The sequence below is a fragment of the Pleurodeles waltl genome, chromosome 6 (genome assembly GCF_031143425.1).
Source record: "Pleurodeles waltl isolate 20211129_DDA chromosome 6, aPleWal1.hap1.20221129, whole genome shotgun sequence".
Classification (NCBI taxonomy): Eukaryota; Metazoa; Chordata; class Amphibia; order Caudata; family Salamandridae; genus Pleurodeles; species Pleurodeles waltl.
The window spans coordinates 12,488,694-12,510,889 of NC_090445.1; the positions used below are offsets into that span (position 1 = coordinate 12,488,694).

The 22,196-nt window shown below is 52.1% G+C and overlaps 1 protein-coding gene across 1 annotated transcript in view; it reads right to left on the reverse strand.

The window, feature by feature from the left end:
• The window catches only part of LOC138299020 (uncharacterized), a 335,289-nt gene that overhangs the window by 191,815 nt on the left and 121,278 nt on the right, over window positions 1-22,196 (reverse strand). Inside the window, exon 12 of the mRNA XM_069236923.1 lies at window positions 20,668-20,854. Within this exon, the coding sequence (XP_069093024.1) occupies window positions 20,668-20,854 (187 nt within the window). The remainder of the gene's footprint in view (window positions 1-20,667; window positions 20,855-22,196) is intronic.

Consider the following 22,196-nt stretch of genomic DNA (forward strand, 5'->3'; position numbering starts at 1 on the left):
AGGAGGGTTGGGAACAACCTTTAAAAGCTCCAAAGCAAGACATAGTGGACTATGTACTTGGCCTCAGATCAAGGATGGCTGAGTACATGAAAAAGGCCAGCAAAAACCTTCAGGCCAGCCAAGAGCTCCAAAAGCAATGGCATGACCAGAAGGCTGTTTTGGTTCAGTACCAACCAGGGCAGAAAGTGTGGGTCTTGGAGCCTGTGGCCCCAAGAGCACTCCAAGATAAATGGAGTGGACCCCACATAATTGTTGAGAAGAAGGGTGAAGTCACCTACTTAGTTGACTTAGGCACTGCCAGGAGTCCCCTTAGGGTGCTCCATGTCAATCGCCTGAAACCCTACTATGACAGGGCTGATCTCACCCTGCTCATGGCAACTGATGAGGGACAGGAAGAAGAGAGTGACCCTCTCCCTGATCTCTTCTCTTCCACAGAACAAGATGCTCTAGTGGAAGGTGTAGTTTTGGCAGATTGTCTTACTGCTGAGCAGAAAGACCACTGCATAAATCTCCTGAGTCAGTTTTCTGAACTCTTCTCTACTGTGCCAGGTACCACTTCTTGGTGTGAGCACACTATAGATACTGGAGACAGCTTGCCTGTCAAAAGTAAGATCTATAGGCAGCCTGACCATGTCAGAGACTGCATAAAGCAAGAGGTTCAGAAAATGCTTAAACTGGGAGTGGTTGAGCACTCTGAAAGTCCATGGGCTTCTCCTGTGGTACTTGTACCAAAACCTCATTCCAAGGATGGAAAGAAGGAAATGCGGTTTTGTGTAGACTATGGAGGTCTCAACCAGGTAACCAAAACTGATGCTCACCCTATACCCAGGGCAGATGAGCTAATAGATACACTGGCATCTGCCAAGTATCTAAGCACTTTTGATTTGACTGCAGGGTATTGGCAGATCAAATTATCAGAAGATGCAAAAGCAAAAACTGCATTTTCAACCATTGGAGGCCATTACCAATTCACAGTAATGCCTTTTGGATTGAAAAATGCACCTGCCACTTTTCAGAGGTTGGTGAATACAGTCCTGCAAGGGCTGGAAGCTTTTAGTGCAGCATATCTAGACGATATAGCTGTCTTTAGCTCCAGCTGGGATGATCACCTGGTCCACCTATGGAAAGTTTTAGAGGCCCTGCAAAAGGCAGGCCTCACTATCAAGGCTTCAAAGTGCCAGATAGGGCAGGGGAAGGTGGTTTATCTGGGACACCTGGTAGGTGGAGAACAGATTGCACCACTTCAGGGGAAAATCCAAACTATTATAGATTGGGTTCCCCCTACAACTCAGACCCAGGTGAGAGCCTTCTTAGGCCTCACTGGGTATTACAGGAGGTTCATAAAGAACTATGGCTCCATTGCAGCCCCTCTTAATGACCTCACATCCAAGAAAATGCCTAAAAAGGTATTGTGGACAGCTAGCTGTCAGAAAGCTTTTGAGGAGCTGAAGCAGGCCATGTGCTCTGCACCTGTCCTGAAAAGCCCCTGTTACTCCAAAAAATTCATTGTCCAAACTGATGCATCTGAATTAGGGGTAGGGGCAGTCTTATCACAACTTAATTCTGAGGGCCAGGATCAACCTGTTGCTTTTATCAGCAGGAGGTTGACCCCTAGAGAAAAGCGTTGGTCTGCCATAGAAAGGGAGGCCTTTGCTGTGGTCTGGGCACTGAAGAAGTTGAGGCCATACCTGTTTGGCACTCACTTCATTGTTCAGACAGACCACAAACCTCTACTTTGGCTAAAACAAATGAAAGGTGAAAACCCAAAATTGTTGAGGTGGTCCATATCCCTACAGGGAATGGACTATACAGTGGAACATAGACCTGGGAGTACCCACTCCAATGCAGATGGACTCTCCAGATATTTCCACTTAGACAATGAAGACTCATCAGGTAATGACTAGTCTTATTGTCCTTCGTTTGGGGGGGGAGGGGGGGGTTGCGTAGGAAAGTACCATCTTGCCTGGCATGTTACCCCCATTTTTCACTGTATATGTGTTGTTTTAGTTGTATGTGTCACTGGGACCCTGCCAGCCAGGGCCCCAGTGCTCATAAGTGTGCCCTGAATGTGTTACGTGTGTTATGACTAACTGTCTCACTGAGGCTCTGCTATCCAGAACCTCAGTGGTTATGCTCTCTCATTTCTTTCCAAATTGTCACTAACAGGCTAGTGACCAATTTCACCAATTTACATTGGCATACTGGAACACCCTTATAATTCCCTAGTACATGGTACTGAGGTACCCAGGGTATTGGGGTTCCAGGAGATCCCTATGGGCTGCAGCATTTCTTTTGCCACCCATAGGGAGCTCTGACAATTCTTACACAGGCCTGCCACTGCAGCCTGAGTGAAATAACCTCCACGTTATTTCACAGCCATTTACCACTGCACTTAAGTAACTTATAAGTCACCTATATGTCTAACCTTTACCTGGTAAAGGTTAGGTGCAAAGTTACTTAGTGTGTGGGCACCCTGGCACTAGCCAAGGTGCCCCCACATTGTTCAGGGCAAATTCCCTGGACTTTGTGAGTGCGGGGACACCATTACACGCGTGCACTACACATAGGTCAATACCTATGTGTAGCTTCACAATGGTAACTCCGAATATGGCCATGTAAGATGTCTATGATCATGGAATTGCCCCCACTATGCCATCCTGGCATTGTTGGCACAATCCCATGATCCCACGGGTCTGTAGCACAGACCCGGGTACTGCCAAACTGCCTTTTCAGGGGTTTCACTGCAGCTGCTGCTGCTGCCAACCCCTCAGACAGGGTTCTGCCCTCCTGGGGTCCAGCCAGGCTTGGCCCAGGATGGCAGAACAAAGGACATCCTCAGAGAGAGGGTGTTACACCCTCTCCCTTTGGAAAAAGGTGTTAAGGCAGGGGAGGAGTAGCCTCCCACAGCCTCTGTAAATGCTTTCATGGGCACAGATGGTGCCCATTTCTACATAAGCCAGTCTACACAGGTTCAGGGACCCCTCAGCCCTGCTCTGGCGCGAAACTGGACAAAGGAAAGGGGAGTGACCACTCCCCTGACCTGCACCTCCCCTGGGAGGTGCCCAGAGCTCCTCCAGTGTGCTCCAGACCTCTGCCATCTTGGAAACAGAGGTGCTGCTGGCACACTGGACTGCTCTGAGTGGCCGGGGCCAGCAGGTGACGTCAGAGACTCCTTCTGATAGGCTCCTTCAGGTGTTGCTAGAGTATCTTCTCTCCTAAGTAGCCAAACCCTCTTTTCTGGCTATTTAGGGTCTCTGCTTTGGGGATTTCCTTAGATTACGAATGCAAGAGCTCATCCGAGTTCCTCTGCATCTCTCTCTTCACCTTCTGCCAAGGAATCGACTGCTGACCGCACTGGAAGCCTGCAAAACTGCAACAAAGTAGCGAAGACGACTACTGCAACTCTGTAACGCTGATCCTCCCGCCTTCTCGACTGTTTTCCTGGTGGTGCATGCTGTGGGGGTAGTCTGCCTCCTCTCTGCACTAGAAGCTCCGAAGAAATCTCCTGTGGGTCGACGGAATCGTCCCCCTGCAACCACAGGCACCAAAGAACTGCATCACCGGTCCTCTGGGTCTCCTCTCAGCACGACGAGCGAGGTCCCTTGAATCCAGCAACTCTGTCCAAGTGACTCCCACAGTCCAGTGACTCTTCAGTCCAAGTTTGGTGGAGGGAAGTCCTTGCCTCCCCACGCCAGACTGCATTGCTGGGAACCGCGTCTTTTGCAGCTACTCCGGCTCCTGTGCACTTTCCGAGGAAATCCTTTGTGCACAGTCAAGCCTGGGTCCACGGCACTCTAACCTGCATTGCACGACCTCCTGAGTTGTCCTCCGGCGGCGTGGGACTCCTTTGTGCAACTTCGGGTGAGCACCGTTTCACTCCACTTCGTAGTGCCTGTTGCCGCACTTCTGTGGGTGCTGCCTGCTTCTGAGAGGGCTCCTTGTCTTGCTGGGCGCCCCCTCTGTCCCCTGACGCAATTGGCGACATCCTGGTCCCTCCTGGGCCACAGCAGCATCCAAAAACCCTAACCGCACGACTTCAAGCTAGCAAGGCTTGTTTGCAGTCTTTCTTCAGGAAAACACTTCTGCACGACTCTCCACGGCGTGGGACATCCATCCTCCAAAGGGGACGTTTCTAGCCCTTGTCGTTCCTGCAGAATCCTCAGCTTCTACTGTCCAGTAGCAGCTTCTTTGCACCCACAGCTGGCATTTCCTGGGCATCTGCCCACTCTCGACTTGATCGTGACTTTTGGACTTGGTCCCCTTGTTCCACAGGTACCCTCGTCTGGAAATCAATCGTTGGTGCATTGCTAGTGTTGGTCTTTCCTGCAGAATTCCCCTATCACGACTTCTGTGCTCTTTGGGGAACTTTAGTGCACTTTGCACTCACTTTTCAGGGTCTTGGGGTGGGCTATTTTTCTAACCCTCACTGTTTTCTTACAGTCCCAGCGACCCTCTACAAGGTCACATAGGTTTGGGGTCCATTCGTGGTTCGCATTCCACTTTTGGAGTATATGGTTTGTGTTGCCCCTATCCCTATGTGCCCCCATTGCATCCTATTGTAACTATACATTGTTTGCACTGTTTTCTAATACTATTCTGCATATTTTTGGTATTGTGTACATATATCTTGTGTATATTTGCTATCCTCATACTGAGGGTACTCACTGAGATACTTTGGCATATTGTCATAAAAATAAAGTACCTTTATTTTTAGTATATCTGTGTATTGTGTTTTCTTATGATATTGTGCAAATGACACTAGTGGTACTGTAGGAGCTTCACTCGTCTCCTAGTTCAGCCTAACCTGCTCTGCTAAGCTACCATTATCTATCAGCCTAGGCTGCTAGACACCCTATACACTAATAAGGGATACCTGGGCCTGGTGCAAGGTGTAAGTACCGCTTGGTACTCACTACAAGCCAGTCCAGCCTCCTACACCACCCAGCTACACCCCCACCCCACGGTGATAATGGTGCAAGCAAACACTGAGCGCTTATACACCCAGCTGCTCCTCCCATCCCCCACCCCACGGTGATAATGGTGCAACACTGAGCGCTTATCCACCCAGCTACACCCGCACCCCATGGTGATACTGGTGCAAGCAAACACTGAGCGCTTATACACCCAGCTACACCCCCACCCCGTGGTGATACTGGTGCAAGCAAACACTGAGCACTTATACACCCAGCTGCTCTTCCCACCCCATGGTAATACTGGTGCAAGCAAACACTGAGCGCTTATACACCCAGCTACACCCCCACCCCATGGTGATAATGGTGCAAGCAAACACTGAGCACTTATACACCCAGGTGCTCCTCCCACCCCCTACCCCACGGTGATAATGGTGCAACACTGAGCGCTTATCCACCCAGCTACACCCGCACCCAATGGTGATACTGGTGCAAGCAAACACTGAGCGCTTATACACCCAGCTACACCCCCACCCCGTGGTGATACTGGTGCAAGCAAACACTGAGCGCTTATCCACCCAGCTACACCCCCACCCCATGGTGATACTGGTGCAAGCAAACACTGAGTGCTTATCCACCCAGCTACACCCCCACCCCATGGTGATAATGGTGCAAGCAAACACTGAGCGCTTATACACCCAGCTACACCCCCACCCCACGGTGATAATGGTGCAAGCAAACACTGAGCGCTTATACACCCAGCTACACCCCCACCCCATGGTGATAATGGTGTAAGCAAACACTGAGCGATTATACACCCAGCTACACCCCCACCCCATGGTGATACTGGTGCAAGCTAAGAGTGAGCGCTTATCCACCCAGGTAACCCCCACCCCATGGTGATAATGGTGCAAGCAAACACTGAGCGCTTATCCACCCAGCTACACCCCCGCCCCATGGTGATACTGGTGCAAGCAAACACTGAGCGCTTATACACTGAGCTGCACCCCCCACCCCATGGTGATAACGGTGCAAGCAAACACTGAGCACTTATCCACCCAGCTACACCCCCACCCCATGGTGATACTGGTGCAAGCAAACACTGAGCGCTTATCCACCCAGGGAATCCCCCACCCCACGGTGATACTGGTGCAAGCAAACACTGACCGCTTATCCACCCAGCGACACCCCCACCCCATGGTGATACTGGTGCAAGCAAACACTGAGCGCTTATCCACCCAGGTAACCCCCACCCCACGGTGATACTGGTGCAAGCAAACACTTAGCGCTTATACACCCAGGTACAACCCATGGTGATAATGGTGCAAGCAAAGAGTGAGCGCTTATACACCGAGCTGCACCTCCCACCCCAGGGTGATACTGGTGCAAGCAAACACTGAGCGCTTATCCACCCAGCTACACCCCCACCCCATGGTGATAATGGTGCAAGCAAACACTGAGCGCTTATACACTGAGCTGCACCCCCCACCCCATGGTAATACTGGTGCAAGCAAAGAGTGAGCGCTTATCCACCCAGATAATCCCCTTACCCCATGGTGATAATGGTGCAAGCAAACACTGAGCACTTATCCACCCAGGTAATTCCCCACCCCACGGTGATACTGGTGCAAGCAAACACTTAGCACTTATCCACCCAGGTAATCCCCCACCCCATGATGATAATGGTGCAAGCAAACACTGAGCGCTTATCCACCCAGGTAACCGCCACCCCATGGTGATAATGGTGCAAGCAAACACTGAGCGCTTATCCACCCAGCTACACCCCCACCCCATGGTGATACTGGTGCAAGCAAACACTGAGCGCTTATACACTGAGCTGCACCCCCCACCCCATGGTGATTCTGGTGCAAGCAAACACTGAGCGCTTATCCACCCAGGTAACCCCCACCCCATGGTGATAATGGTGCAAGCAAAGAGTGAGTACTTATCCACCCAGCTACACCCCCACCCCATGGTGATACTGGTGCAAACACTGAGCGCTTATACACCCAGCTACACCTCCCACCCCATGGTGATCCTGGTGCAAGCAAACACTGAGCGCTTAGCCATGGAGGTGTCATTCTGACTTCAGTGAAAATAGTGCAAGCAAAGAGTGAGCCCTTACCCACCCAGCTACACCTCCCACCCAAGGGTGATAATGGTGCAAGCAAAGAGCGAGCGCTTATCCACCCAGCTACACCGCCACCCCACAGTGATAATGGTGCAAGCAAATACTGAGTGCTTTGCCATGGAGGTGTGCTTCCCACCCCGGTGATAATGGTGCAAGCAAACAGTGAGCACTTAGCCATGAAGGTGTCCTTTCGACGTCAGTGAAAATAGTGCAAGCTAACAGTGAGCACTTAGCCAAGTTGGTGCACTCCCCACCCCGGTGATAACTGTGCAAGCAAACACTGAGCGGTTATCCACCCAATTAATCGCCTTACCCCACGGTGATAATGATGCAAGCAAACACTGAGTGCTGAGCCATGGAGGTGTGCTTCCCATCCCGGTGATAATAGTGCAAGCAAAACACTGAGAGCTTAGCCACCCAGATGTACTCCCCACTCCAGTGATAATGGTGCAAGCAAACACCAAGTGCTTTGCCATGGATGTGCACTTCCCATTTCAGTGATAAAGATGTAAGCAAACACTGAGCGCTCAGCCACCCAGATGTACTCCCCACTCCAGTGATAATGAGGCAAGCAAACAGTGAGCGCTTTGCCATGGAGGTGTCCTTCCGACCCGATGATAATGGTGCAAGCAAACAGTGAGCATTTATCCACCCAGGTAATCCACCTTACCCCACGGTGATAATGGTGCAAGCAAACAATGAGCATTTAGCCACCCAGGTGCACTCCTCACCACAATGACAATAGTGCAAGCAAACATGGAGCGCTTATCCACCCAGGTGCACTCCCCACCACGATGACAATGGTGCAAGTCCTAGCCCCACACAGAGCAGCAGGAAGTCTAGAGATGAGTGCAAGTCCTAGTCCCATACAGAGCAGCAGGAATTCCAGAGAGGAGTGTAAGTCCTAGCCTCACACAGAGCAGCAGGAAGTTTAGAGAGGAGTGTAAGTCCTAGCCTCACACAGAGCAGCAGGAAGTCCAGAGAGGAGTGTAAGTCTTAGCCCCACACAGAGCAGCAGGAAGTCCAGAGAGGAGTGTAAGTCCTAGCCTCACACAGAGCAGCAGGAAGGCTAGAGAGGAGTGTAAGTCCTAGTCCCACACAGAGGAGTGTAAGTCCTAGCCCCACACAGAGCAGCAGTGTAAGTCCTAGCCCCACACAGAGCAGCAGGAAGTCCAGAGAGGAGTGTAAGTCCTAGTCCCACACAGAGGAGTGTAAGTCCTAGCCCCACACAGAGCAGCAGTGTAAGTCCTAGCCTCACACAGAGCAGCAGGAGGTCTAGAGAGGAGTGTCAGTCCTAGCCCCACACAGAGCAGCAGGAAGTTTAGAGAGGAGTGTAAGTCCTAGCCCCACACAGAGCAGCAGGAAGTCCAGAGAGGAGTGTCAGTCCTAGCCCCACACAGAGCAGCAGGAAGTCCAGAGAGGAGTGTAAGTCCTAGCCTCACACAGAGCAGCAGGAAGTTTAGAGAGGAGTGTAAGTCCTAGCCCCACACAGAGCAGCAGGTAGGTCAGAGAGGAGTGTAAGTCCTAGCCTCACACAGAGCAGCAGAAGGTCTAGAGAGGAGTGTAAGTCCTAGCCTCACACAGAGCAGCAGGTAGGTCAGAGAGGAGTGTAAGTCCTAGCCCCACTCAGAACAGCAGGAAGTTTAGAGAGGAGTGTAAGTCCTAGCCCTACGCAGAGAAGCAGGAAGTCTACAAAGGAGTGTAAGTCCTAGCCCCACACAGAGCAGCAGGAAGTTTAGAGAGGAGTGTAAGTCCTAGCCCCACTCAGAACAGCAGGAAGTCCAGAGAGGAGTGTAAGTCCTAGCCCCACACAGAGCAGCAGGTAGGTCAGAGAGGAGTGTAAGTCCTTGCCTCACACAGAGCAGCAGGAAGCCCAGAGAGGAGTGTAAGTCCTAGCCCCACACAGAGCAGCAGGAAGTCTAGAGAGGAGTGTAAGTCCTAGCCCCACACAGAGCAGCAGGTAGGTCAGAGAGGAGTGTAAGTCCTTGCCTCACACAGAGCAGCAGGAAGCCCAGAGAGGAGTGTAAGTCCTAGCCCCACACAGAGCAGCAGGAAGTCTAGAGAGGAGTGTAAGTCCTAGCCCCACACAGAGCAGCAGGAAGTCTAGAGAGGAGTGTAAGTCCTAGCCCTACACAGAGCAGCAGGAAGTCTAGAGAGGAGTGTAAGTCCTAGCCCTACACAGAGCAGCAGGAAGTTTAGAGAGGAGTGTAAGTCCTAGCCTCACACAGAGCAGCAGGAAGTCCAGAGAGGAGTGTAAGTCCTAGTCCCGCACAGAGCAGCAGGAGGTCTGGAGAGGAGTGTACGTCCTAGCCCCACACAGAGCAGCAGGAGGTCTAGAGAGGAGTGTAAGTCCTCGCCTCACACAGAGCAGCAGGAGGTCTAGAGAGGAGTGTAAGTCCTAGCCTCACACAGAGCAGCAGGAGGTCTAGAGAGGAGTGTACGTCCTAGCCCCACACAGAGCAGCAGGAGGTCTAGAGAGGAGTGTCAGTCCTAGCCCCACACAGAGCAGCAGGAAGTTTAGAGAGGAGTGTAAGTCCTAGCCCCACACAGAGCAGCAGGAAGTCCAGAGAGGAGTGTCAGTCCTAGCCCCACACAGAGCAGCAGGAAGTCCAGAGAGGAGTGTAAGTCCTAGCCTCACACAGAGCAGCAGGAAGTTTAGAGAGGAGTGTAAGTCCTAGCCCCACACAGAGCAGCAGGTAGGTCAGAGAGGAGTGTAAGTCCTAGCCTCACACAGAGCAGCAGAAGGTCTAGAGAGGAGTGTAAGTCCTAGCCTCACACAGAGCAGCAGGTAGGTCAGAGAGGAGTGTAAGTCCTAGCCCCACACAGAGCAGCAGGAAGTCCAGAGAGGAGTGTAAGTCCTAGCCCCACTCAGAACAGCAGGAAGTTTAGAGAGGAGTGTAAGTCCTAGCCCTACGCAGAGAAGCAGGAAGTCTACAAAGGAGTGTAAGTCCTAGCCCCACACAGAGCAGCAGGAAGTTTAGAGAGGAGTGTAAGTCCTAGCCCCACTCAGAACAGCAGGAAGTCCAGAGAGGAGTGTAAGTCCTAGCCCCACACAGAGCAGCAGGTAGGTCAGAGAGGAGTGTAAGTCCTTGCCTCACACAGAGCAGCAGGAAGCCCAGAGAGGAGTGTAAGTCCTAGCCCCACACAGAGCAGCAGGAAGTCTAGAGAGGAGTGTAAGTCCTAGCCCCACACAGAGCAGCAGGTAGGTCAGAGAGGAGTGTAAGTCCTTGCCTCACACAGAGCAGCAGGAAGCCCAGAGAGGAGTGTAAGTCCTAGCCCCACACAGAGCAGCAGGAAGTCTAGAGAGGAGTGTAAGTCCTAGCCCCACACAGAGCAGCAGGAAGTCTAGAGAGGAGTGTAAGTCCTAGCCCTACACAGAGCAGCAGGAAGTCTAGAGAGGAGTGTAAGTCCTAGCCCTACACAGAGCAGCAGGAAGTTTAGAGAGGAGTGTAAGTCCTAGCCTCACACAGAGCAGCAGGAAGTCCAGAGAGGAGTGTAAGTCCTAGTCCCGCACAGAGCAGCAGGAGGTCTGGAGAGGAGTGTACGTCCTAGCCCCACACAGAGCAGCAGGAGGTCTAGAGAGGAGTGTAAGTCCTCGCCTCACACAGAGCAGCAGGAGGTCTAGAGAGGAGTGTAAGTCCTAGCCTCACACAGAGCAGCAGGAGGTCTAGAGAGGAGTGTACGTCCTAGCCCCACACAGAGCAGCAGGAGGTCTAGAGAGGAGTGTAAGTCCTAGCCCCACACAGAGCAGCAGGAAGGCTAGAGAGGAGTGTAAGTCCTAGCCCCACACAGAGCAGCAGGAAGTCTAGACAGGAGTGTAGGTCCTAGCCCCACACAGTGCAGCAGGAAGTCCAGACAGGAGTGTAAGTCCTAGCCTCACACAGAGCAGCAGGAAGTCCAGAGAGGAGTGTAAGTCCTCGCCCCACTCAGAACAGCAGGAAGTCCAGAGAGGAGTGTCAGTCCTAGCCCCACACAGAGCAGCAGTGTAAGTCCTAGCCCCACTCAGAACAGCAGGAAGTCCAGAGAGGAGTGTAAGTCCTAGCCTCGCACAGAGCAGCAGAAGGTCTAGAGAGGAGTGTAAGTCCTAGCCCCACACAGAGCAGCAGTGTAAGTCCTAGCCTCACACAGAGCAGCAGGAGGTCTAGAGAGGAGTGTAAGTCCTAGCCTCACACAGAGCAGCAGGAAGTCTAGAGAGGAGTGTCAGTCCTAGCCCCACACAGAGCAGCAGGAAGTCCAGAGAGGAGTGTCAGTCCTAGCCCCACACAGAGCAGCAGGAAGTCCAGAGAGGAGTGTAAGTCCTAGCCCCACTCAGAACAGCAGGAAGTTTAGAGAGGAGTGTAAGTCCTAGCCCTACGCAGAGAAGCAGGAAGTCTACAAAGGAGTGTAAGTCCTAGCCCCACACAGAGCAGCAGGAAGTTTAGAGAGGAGTGTAAGTCCTAGCCCCACTCAGAACAGCAGGAAGTCCAGAGAGGAGTGTAAGTCCTAGCCCCACACAGAGCAGCAGGTAGGTCAGAGAGGAGTGTAAGTCCTAGCCCCACACAGAGCAGCAGGAGGTCTAGAGAGGAGTGTAAGTCCTAGCCTCACACAGAGCAGCAGGAAGTCTAGAGAGGAGTGTAAGTCCTAGCCTCACACAGAGCAGCAGGTAGTCCAGAGAGGAGTGTACGTCCTAGCCTCACTCAGAGCAGCAGGAAGTCTAGACAGGAGTGTAAGTCCTAGCCTCACACGGAGCAGCAGGAAGTCTAGAGAGAAGTGTAAGTCCTAGCCCCACACAGAGCAGCAGGAAGTCCAGAGAGGAGTGTAAGTCCTAGCCCCACACAGAGCAGCAGGAAGTCCAGAGAGGAGTGTCAGTCCTAGCCCCACACAGAGCAGCAGGAAGTCCAGAGAGGAGTGTAAGTCCTAGCCTCACACAGAGCAGCAGGAAGTTTAGAGAGGAGTGTAAGTCCTAGCCCTACGCAGAGAAGCAGGAAGTCTACAAAGGAGTGTAAGTCCTAGCCCCACTCAGAACAGCAGGAAGTTTAGAGAGGAGTGTAAGTCCTAGCCCTACGCAGAGAAGCAGGAAGTCTACAAAGGAGTGTAAGTCCTAGCCCCACACAGAGCAGCAGGAAGTTTAGAGAGGAGTGTAAGTCCTAGCCCCACTCAGAACAGCAGGAAGTCCAGAGAGGAGTGTAAGTCCTAGCCCCACACAGAGCAGCAGGTAGGTCAGAGAGGAGTGTAAGTCCTTGCCTCACACAGAGCAGCAGGAAGCCCAGAGAGGAGTGTAAGTCCTAGCCCCACACAGAGCAGCAGGAAGTCTAGAGAGGAGTGTAAGTCCTAGCCCCACACAGAGCAGCAGGAAGTCTAGAGAGGAGTGTAAGTCCTAGCCCTACACAGAGCAGCAGGAAGTCTAGAGAGGAGTGTAAGTCCTAGCCCTACACAGAGCAGCAGGAAGTTTAGAGAGGAGTGTAAGTCCTAGCCTCACACAGAGCAGCAGGAAGTCCAGAGAGGAGTGTAAGTCCTAGTCCCGCACAGAGCAGCAGGAGGTCTGGAGAGGAGTGTACGTCCTAGCCCCACACAGAGCAGCAGGAGGTCTAGAGAGGAGTGTAAGTCCTCGCCTCACACAGAGCAGCAGGAGGTCTAGAGAGGAGTGTAAGTCCTAGCCTCACACAGAGCAGCAGGAGGTCTAGAGAGGAGTGTACGTCCTAGCCCCACACAGAGCAGCAGGAGGTCTAGAGAGGAGTGTAAGTCCTAGCCCCACACAGAGCAGCAGGAAGGCTAGAGAGGAGTGTAAGTCCTAGCCCCACACAGAGCAGCAGGAAGTCTAGACAGGAGTGTAGGTCCTAGCCCCACACAGTGCAGCAGGAAGTCCAGACAGGAGTGTAAGTCCTAGCCTCACACAGAGCAGCAGGAAGTCCAGAGAGGAGTGTAAGTCCTCGCCCCACTCAGAACAACAGGAAGTCCAGAGAGGAGTGTCAGTCCTAGCCCCACACAGAGCAGCAGTGTAAGTCCTAGCCCCACTCAGAACAGCAGGAAGTCCAGAGAGGAGTGTAAGTCCTAGCCTCGCACAGAGCAGCAGAAGGTCTAGAGAGGAGTGTAAGTCCTAGCCCCACACAGAGCAGCAGTGTAAGTCCTAGCCTCACACAGAGCAGCAGGAGGTCTAGAGAGGAGTGTAAGTCCTAGCCTCACACAGAGCAGCAGGAAGTCCAGAGAGGAGTGTCAGTCCTAGCCCCACACAGAGCAGCAGGAAGTCCAGAGAGGAGTGTAAGTCCTAGCCTCACACAGAGCAGCAGGAAGTTTAGAGAGGAGTGTAAGTCCTAGCCCCACACAGAGCAGCAGGTAGGTCAGAGAGGAGTGTAAGTCCTAGCCTCACACAGAGCAGCAGAAGGTCTAGAGAGGAGTGTAAGTCCTAGCCTCACACAGAGCAGCAGGTAGGTCAGAGAGGAGTGTAAGTCCTAGCCCCACTCAGAACAGCAGGAAGTTTAGAGAGGAGTGTAAGTCCTAGCCCTACGCAGAGAAGCAGGAAGTCTACAAAGGAGTGTAAGTCCTAGCCCCACACAGAGCAGCAGGAAGTTTAGAGAGGAGTGTAAGTCCTAGCCCCACTCAGAACAGCAGGAAGTCCAGAGAGGAGTGTAAGTCCTAGCCCCACACAGAGCAGCAGGTAGGTCAGAGAGGAGTGTAAGTCCTTGCCTCACACAGAGCAGCAGGAAGTTTAGAGAGGAGTGTAAGTCCTAGCCCCACACAGAGCAGCAGGAGGTCTAGAGAGGAGTGTAAGTCCTAGCCTCACACAGAGCAGCAGGAAGTCTAGAGAGGAGTGTAAGTCCTAGCCTCACACAGAGCAGCAGGTAGTCCAGAGAGGAGTGTACGTCCTAGCCTCACTCAGAGCAGCAGGAAGTCTAGACAGGAGTGTAAGTCCTAGCCTCACACGGAGCAGCAGGAAGTCTAGAGAGAAGTGTAAGTCCTAGCCTCACACAGAGCAGCAGTGTAAGTCCTAGCCCCACACAGAGCAGCAGGAAGTTTAGAGAGGAGTGTAAGTCCAAGACTCACACAGAGCAGCAGGAAGTCCAGAGAGGAGTGTAAGTCCTAGCCCCACACAGAGCAGCAGTGTAAGTCCTAGCCCCACACAGAGCAGCAGGATGTCTAGAGAGGAGTATAAGTCCTAGCCTCACAGAGAACAGCAGGAAGTCTAGAGAGGAGTATAAGTCCTAGCCTCACAGAGAACAGCAGGAAGTCTAGAGAGGAGTGTAAGTCCTAGCCTCACTCAGAGCAGCAGCAAGTCTAGACAGGAGTGTAGGTCCTAGCCTCACACAGAGCAGCAGCAAGTCTAGACAGGAGTGTAAGTCCTAGCCTCACACAGAGCAGCAGGAGGTCTAGAGAGGAGTGTAAGTCCTAGCCCCACTCAGAACAGCAGGAAGTCTAGAGAGGAGTGTCAGTCCTAGCCCCACACAGAGCAGCAGGAGGTCTAGAGAGGAGTGTAAGTCCTAGCCCCATACAGAGCAGCAGCAAGTTTAGAGAGGAGTGTAAGTCCTAGCCTCACACAGAGCAGCAGGAAGTCCAGAGAGGAGTGTAAGTCCTAGCCTCACACAGACCAGCAGAAGGTCTAGACAGGAGTGTAAGTCCTAGCCTCACACAGAGCAGCAGGAGGTCTAGAGAGAAGTGTAAGTCCTAGCCTCACACAGAGCAGCAGGAGGTCTAGAGAGGAGTGTAAGTCCTAGCCCCACACAGAGCAGCAGGTAGGTCAGAGAGGAGTGTAAGTCCTCGCCTCACACAGAGCAGCAGGAGGTCCAGAGAGGAGTGTAAGTCCTAGCCCCACACAGAGCAGCAGGAGGTCTAGAGAGGAGTGTAAGTCCTAGCCTCACACAGAGCAGCAGGAAGTCCAGAGAGGAGTGTAAGTCCTAGCCCTACACAGGGCAGCATGAAGGCTAAAGAGCAGTGTAATTCCTAGCCCAATGAACAGCAGCAGGATGTCTAGAGGAGAATAGGTTGCAGCCCACAAACAGCAGCAGGGCTTACAGAGGAGGGTTTGTTTTCTAGCTCCACATACAGCAGTCTAATGTATTGTCTAGGGCCTAGATCTACAAAAGCAGCAACGAGTCACACAAGGTGTCTAGGCCCTAACCCCACAAAGAGCAGCAGGGAGTATAGCAGTGAGTCTAGGTCCTAACCCCAGAAACAGCAGCAAGGAGTCTAGCAGGGAGTCTAGGTCCTAATCCCACAAACAGCAGCAAGGATTTTAGCAGGGAGTCTAGGTCCTAACCCCACAAACAGCAGTCTTATATATAGTCTAGGGCCTAGTCCTACAAAAGCAGCAACGAGTCACGCAAGGTGTCTAGGGCCTAACCCCACAAACAGCAGCAAGGAGTCTAGCAGGGAGTCTAGGGCTTAACCCCACAAAGAGCAGCAAGGAGTCTAGCAGGGAGTCTAGGTCCTAACCCCACAAACAGCAGCAAGAAGTCTAGCAGGGAGTATAGGGCCTAACCCCATGAAGAGAAGCAAAAGGTCTAGAAGGCAGTCTAAGCCCTAACCCCACACACAGAGTGGCAGGGCGTCTAGCTAAAGGACAACGTCACTCACTCTGTAAGCATCTGTTCATGGCATGTAGTGCTGTAGATTATCATGCTTCCAGCCATCTAATGTTAGGCTTGGACATTTATACGATGCTCTTCGTCAAAGAAGACTTTCAAGTCAAGAAGTATGAAGTGACTCCTCCCTTACCTGGCAATGCGCATGGGCACTGACTCCGTGTAGATTGTTTTTCACACCGCGGATGAGAGTAGCATGAAGTGGCGAGCAGACAGAGAGTGGAGTACATGTGTATTATAAAAGAAGCGTCACTAGTAAAAAGAAGAGGTCTGTGATTAGAGCCACTCGCTTCCAGGGAAGAGGCTGGGCGCATGTGAATCTACAGCACTACAAACAGATGCTTGCAGGGTAACGTATATAATGTATTGCTGCAGATACACATGCTCTGCATAGATGTAAAGCAGTACCCTTCTACAAGCAGTGGTAAGCGTATAGATGATGCAGATGGCTGAAATAAGGTCCTTAAGACTGTTTGGACAACCACAGCCTGTCGCCTGGTGAAGATATGTGCACAGTAGTGTTTAGTGAATGTGTGGGGTTTTCCAAGTGGCTGCTTTACATATGTCAGCGAGGGGGGTGTTCTCTAAGAAGGCCATAGCTGTGGCCTTCTTCTGTGTAGAGTGTGCCTTGGCGGTAACAGGGAAGGTTTTTGGCCTTGCGATAATAAATCTGAATAAATTTAACTGTCCATTTGGCAATACCTATTTTGGATAGAGGATGACCCTTGTGGGGCTTTGTGAAGACTACAAAGAGTTGGTCTGTCCTACCAAAAGACTTTGGCCCTAATTATGTCCTTGGTGGTAAAAATCGCCTACCGCTGCCGTGACAGCCCCCAAAAGACTGACACCGCGGCTACGATCTGTCCACCATACTATAACCACTGCTGGACTTCTGCCACAAGAAAAGCGGAAATCCGGCAGTGATCAGACTGGCGGATGGTGGTAAGGTGGCGCTGCTACCACCAGCACCGCCACGCCAGTAGACCGCCGCCAGCCGTATCATGACCTGTGATACGGCCTGGCGGTGTTCTGCTGGCGGGCGCTGCTGGAGGTAGCAACGCCCCTTCCCGTTCCCTGCCGGAAGACCACCTGGAAGAGGGTAAGTTGGGCTTCCGACATCGGATGGGGGTGGGGGGTGTTGTGTGTGTAGGGTTGTGTGCATGAATGTGTGAGTGTGTGCATGAATGCGTCTGTGTGTTTAGTGTTGTTTGCGTGGATGTATGCATGTGTGTGAATGCGTGTAAAAATGGTAATGTGAGTGCGTGTCTGCATGTCAGTGTGAATGTGTGTACGTATGTGTGCGAGCATGAATGCGTGTATGCCAGTGTGAATGAGTGGGTGTATGCGTGTTGCGTGTCTGCAGGTGTGCGTGTGTTTGGGAATGTAAAGGGGGGAGCGTGGATGGGGTGGGTGGGGGTGTCTGGGGAGCGTTGGTAGGGGGGTGGATGAGCCTCCTACCAGTGACAGGGAAGGACTTCCCTGTCACTGGTAGGGCCTACCGCCATGGTTTTTGTGGCGTTAGCAACGCCACGAAAACCATGGTGGTAGGCTGGCTCAAAATGCTGCCGGTGGTACTATAGCGCCCACCGGGCTGGAGATTGATATCTCCAGCCCGGCGGCTGCTACTGCCATGGCGGTCTGAGTGGAGAAGTGGCCACAGCCAACCCACCATTCTCATAATGTGGCGGTATGTCCCACCAGCCTGTTGGCGGTACTGCCGCCACATTACCACTCATCGCTGAGGTCAAAATGATCCCCTTAGTCCTGTAAATGTAATACATAAAAGTGCATGTAACATCTAGAATGTGTAGGTTATGTTCTGCTACTGAGTTTGGTTGGGGAAAGAAAAGTAGAAGTTCAGTTGTCTGGTTAAGGGCTCATGCAGGACGCCAGAGAAGAAGTGGAGAAACAGCAAATCCCCTCAAGACCTGGAAACCTTCAAAGCCGCCACAAAATCCTACCACAGCCTGATCAGGTCTACCAGGAAGGATGTCCTGCAGGACCGCATCAACTCCACCTCTCACAACACTAAAGAACATTTCACCATCATAAAAGAATACACCAAACCACAAGCCGAGACCACCGACATCCCTCCATCTCAGGAGCCTTGCGACAGACTGCTCACCTTCTTCCACAGGAAGATCAAGGACATTTACAACACTTTCGGACCCCAACACTCGTTGAACCCACCAACTACACCCCCGCCAGGATCAGCCAGGACCCCCCCTCACGATGGACGACACCCTCTCCACCATGAGCAATATCCACACCGGAGCCCCGACCCCTGCCCACACTACATTTTCGACAAGGCCAGTGCCGCAATCGCACAAGAACTCTGCAAGACCATCAACTGCTCCCTAGAAGCAGCAACCTACCCCAGAGACTGGAGACACGCTGAGATTCGCCCTCCTCTGAAGAAACCCACAGCCGACGCGACCGACCTCAAGAGCTACCACCCCATCTCACTGCTACCCTTCCCAGCTAAAGTCGCTGAGAAGGCAATCAACACTCAGCTATGACAACACATCGAGAACCACAACATCCTGGACGTCTCCCAATCAGGATTCAGAACCAACCACAGCACCAAAACCGCCCTGCTCGCAGCCACAGATGACATTCGCTCCCTCCTCGACCAAGGACAGACAGCAGCCCTCATCCTACTCGACCTCTCAGACGACTTCGATACAGTATCCACACAGCTGGTATATGAGGCAAGGTCAGAACCCACCAACATCAGCTGCGGAGTAACATCTGACTAAGTTTGCAATTCTCCAGTGTGGTGGCCTCTACTGCTACCCTCTTCCCTGCAACATAGAGTTTCTTACTCTCTTTATCAGGCGGGGAGCACCAGCTGTACCCTGAGGGTTGGTGCGCTTACAACAAGGGTGGACCACTGGGGAGTCTGGCTTGACTTAACCCCTGATATTTGATGGGGGGTGGGCTTACATTTTTATCCGCCTTAGGAGTTAGTACACTGACCTTGACTGGCTCCTTAAATGTGGCTGAGGCTGACTTCAACTCCCCCTTCTGCATGGGCAGAAAGTAAACCGTCTGCTCCCATACGGACAGAGTAGCCACAAAGAAATCATCATCCTCATGGAGGACATGTATATCCAACTTGTGGAATGCAACAGTCAATTGTATCACCCAAAGGTAAGTAGTTGTGTCATCTGGGTGTGACATCGTAGCTGGATACTGATCCCGGTCTGGACCCCCCTGGGGATTCGGCATCGTAGTCATCCTACGGGTCATCGTTGGGCTGATACAAAGGCTGCACACCAGGGCCAGCAGGATGAAGGGGGCTGACCTGTCCATACGAGGACTAAGGGGAACCCTCCGGCAAGTATGGAAGTGTTGGAGTATAGGGTGTTGGTAGCGTTTGAAGGAGGGGTTGGAGGCACAAATGGGACAGAACTAGTGCTCATGTCCTTGCGTTTCTTGCAGCTGGGAATCGGGGTAGGGTCCAAGGCAACTTCCACCTCAAAGGTGGGCTTATGCTTCTGAGACAAAGTCTCTACCAGCTTAGGAGGCAGTCCTGTGGAGATCTTGCCAGTGTGGGGATGGATATAGAGACGTTTTTATCTTCTGTCTAGTTCCTCTTGAAGGAGTTTTAGGTTTGGGTGCTCTGTACATTGAAGCCCTGCACAGAAGGCTTCTTCAGCACAGAAGGTTTGGGTGTCGATTGGACCCTCTGATCAGACTGTCTTCAAAGTTGATGGCTTAGGCACCAAGGGTTTCTTTGAACGGAAAGTGCTCTAGGCTTCTAAGTGGAGGCTGGCTTCAGTGCTAGTATCAAGATGATCTTTGGCCTTTGGTGCACCTTTGAATGTGACGGGGTAGCACCCCTGGATAGAGGTAGTGTTGGCTCTAAGGGTATTTGTCAGTGCCAACTAGCGCCAGGAGGCAGTGAGGCCCCATAGGGCAGAGTCTTTGTCGAAGGGCTTGACTTCGGACCCTCTTGGGGGTGGTGCTTTATCTCGACTCAAGGCCTTTTGGTAGGCGTAGTGAGTATCTCTACTTAAGTCATACTCATGCAGGATGCCAAGGCCTTCACTTGAGGAATGGCAGGCGTGGAGTTGCTGGGAGAATTCTGGCCTTGTGCTGTGAGTCGGAGCCAGAGGAGAAGATAGCTTCTGGCCTAGGTGATGGTTGGTGGAGCAGAATGCCCAATAAGGAAGGCTGTACCTCGAAGATGTTGAGGGTGTCACCGTAAGCCTGTCTCTGAATCCTGTGGTGAACCCACTATCCTTCCTGACGATTTTGAAGAGTTTTCTTTGACGGAAGGTCAGGCAGGCCTCACACATGGTGTTGTCAAGATTAGGAGACAAAGGTTACACACTTGGAGGTGGTCGGTTCACAGGAACTTTGCATGACACTGAGGACAGTTCTGAAATGGCGTCCGTATCATCATGATGTGTACATTCTCCACCAGAAGGTAATCAAACAAAGGGATAAAAGGCCCCTCGGAGGGCAAAAGGCCCTACAGGGCAGGAGTCGCTGGGGGCCAGTCTCCGGAAGAAAGGCAATGAAAGTTGTTTCTAGGTGTCAGAGTTGAGCAATAGACTGGCTGGGCCGGAACTAAAGTGTAGAAAAACGTGTCAGACTCTGAACCCTGGCCGTGCATATCCAAACCCAATGATGGAAAAAAAAAAAAAATCTATAATGTAGTCGGTCCCCATTGCTAGCTAAGGAAGGAGTAGGCATATATCTGGTGGCTCAAAAGACTTCTTTGAAGAAAATCAATTTGCAAATGTCTGAGCCCAACAATAGATGGCAGGAGTATGCACACCACGTGGATCTACAGCCACACATGCTATGAATAGTTTATTTCTTAGCGCCTCACAGAGAAGTTTAAAGACTAAAAGTTTACCAGCTCTGAGCTCCACACGGAGGAGTCCAACATCCTAATGGGAGTCTAGGTCCCAGTTCCACAAAGAGCATCAGGAACACTGGGGACGGGGTTTATGTTTTAGCGTCACACAGAACAGTCTGATGCCTAAGGTGGTGCCTTTAACACCAGCCTTGGCCCCAGGCTGAGACCCTTTGCTGCCCATGGTGCATGCTCACTTACTGAAGTCGGAGATGTCAGCCAGCATGAAGTAGGAGCCCTCTGGTGCGATGGGGCGCATGCCCACAGCCGTCAAGCACTGCAGCAACCGGTCGCGCTTCCGCTGCAGCTCCTCTCGTAACTGCACAAAATAGCTGTCCGGCTCCCCGAAGCGTTCCAGCTCCAACTGGAACCCATAGGCCACCGCGTCCTACAGGGAGTGAAGGGAGGAAGAAGTGATGGGTGACCAGGGAGAGGTGGAGAGCAGGTGAGTAGGCAAAGAGTGGAGGAAGAACGAAGGGGTGAGAGGGCAGAAGGAAAGTGGAGGTGACTTCAAGGGGTTGAAAGACGATCATTGTGAGGAAGACAGAAGGTTGAGAGGCAAGAAAGACAGGGTGGTGGGGGAACAAGATAAAATGGAAGACAGAGCAAGGCGAGGCATTTGGGGCAGATGACAGAGTGATATCAGGGGCAGGAGAGCATGGTGGGTGCATGACAGTGCTGTGGGAGTGCACAATGTGCGAGAGAGCAGTGTGTGGGGAGTATGAAAGCAAGTCGGAAGAGGAGGAAAAAGAGGCAACATCAGAAGCTTGTGAAGGTCTCAAGTCTGACACATGGAAATAAGACAATTAACATGTGTGTGATGGTTATTCACACTACCCCAATCCACAGGGCTGGATCCAGAAGCACTCTGAACCTGCACCACTCCAGACATCCATACCAGGACAGTCCAGAAGCGCCCTGACCAAGTACGGTGGCCCCTGGGAATCCTCGTTACTGGGACAATATGGAACTCCCTGAGAGCTTGCTGGCGGTCGGCGAATCGTCTGGAGCGGCAGAGAGTCTGCACCCACCCATCTGATGCGGGAGTGACCCTGGAAGAAGTGTACGGCTGACAGGCCAGCACTACCAGGAGGCAGGCCAACATTGTTCTGAACATTTTAGAAACAGGGCCTCAAAACTATGGCTTATTTCTGAAATACAACATCAAACAATGGCCCTGATGTGTGGACGGTCATGGATTGTTCTTCCTGCCAACAGCCATCTTACCACTGCAGTCCTGCACAACAAATATGCATCAAAAGATCCACTCCAAATAGGGCAGGACTTCTGGTGCACTGAGCCCGGCAACCCCGTGGCGTAAGGTAAGGATCTCTGGGAACCAGCTGAGGCGAGGCCTACACGAACCCAGCGATTCCAGCACCTCTCAAGGAGGCGGTAAACTGACCATCCGGTGAGGGAGGTTAAACTGACAGTTTACATGGGTTTTCTCCTTCCAATACACTCTCAATAACCTTGTAGCTACCCCCCAAACTTTTATTTCCTAAAGAATATATTCTGGGAGCTGCAGTCTTAGTTCCCCGCAAGCCATATGGACTGAAGTATTGACATAAGTAGAGGCCATGAGTCACGGAACAGGCACGGAATGGATCTTTTGCAAAGAGTTACTCTTGAAGCACCGCCTCATGTGCACCACTGATTCCACCCCTCCACGCTCCTACCGTAGAGACTGGTAGTGGGTGAGGTTCTCTGTACTTACTAGGCCTAGGACC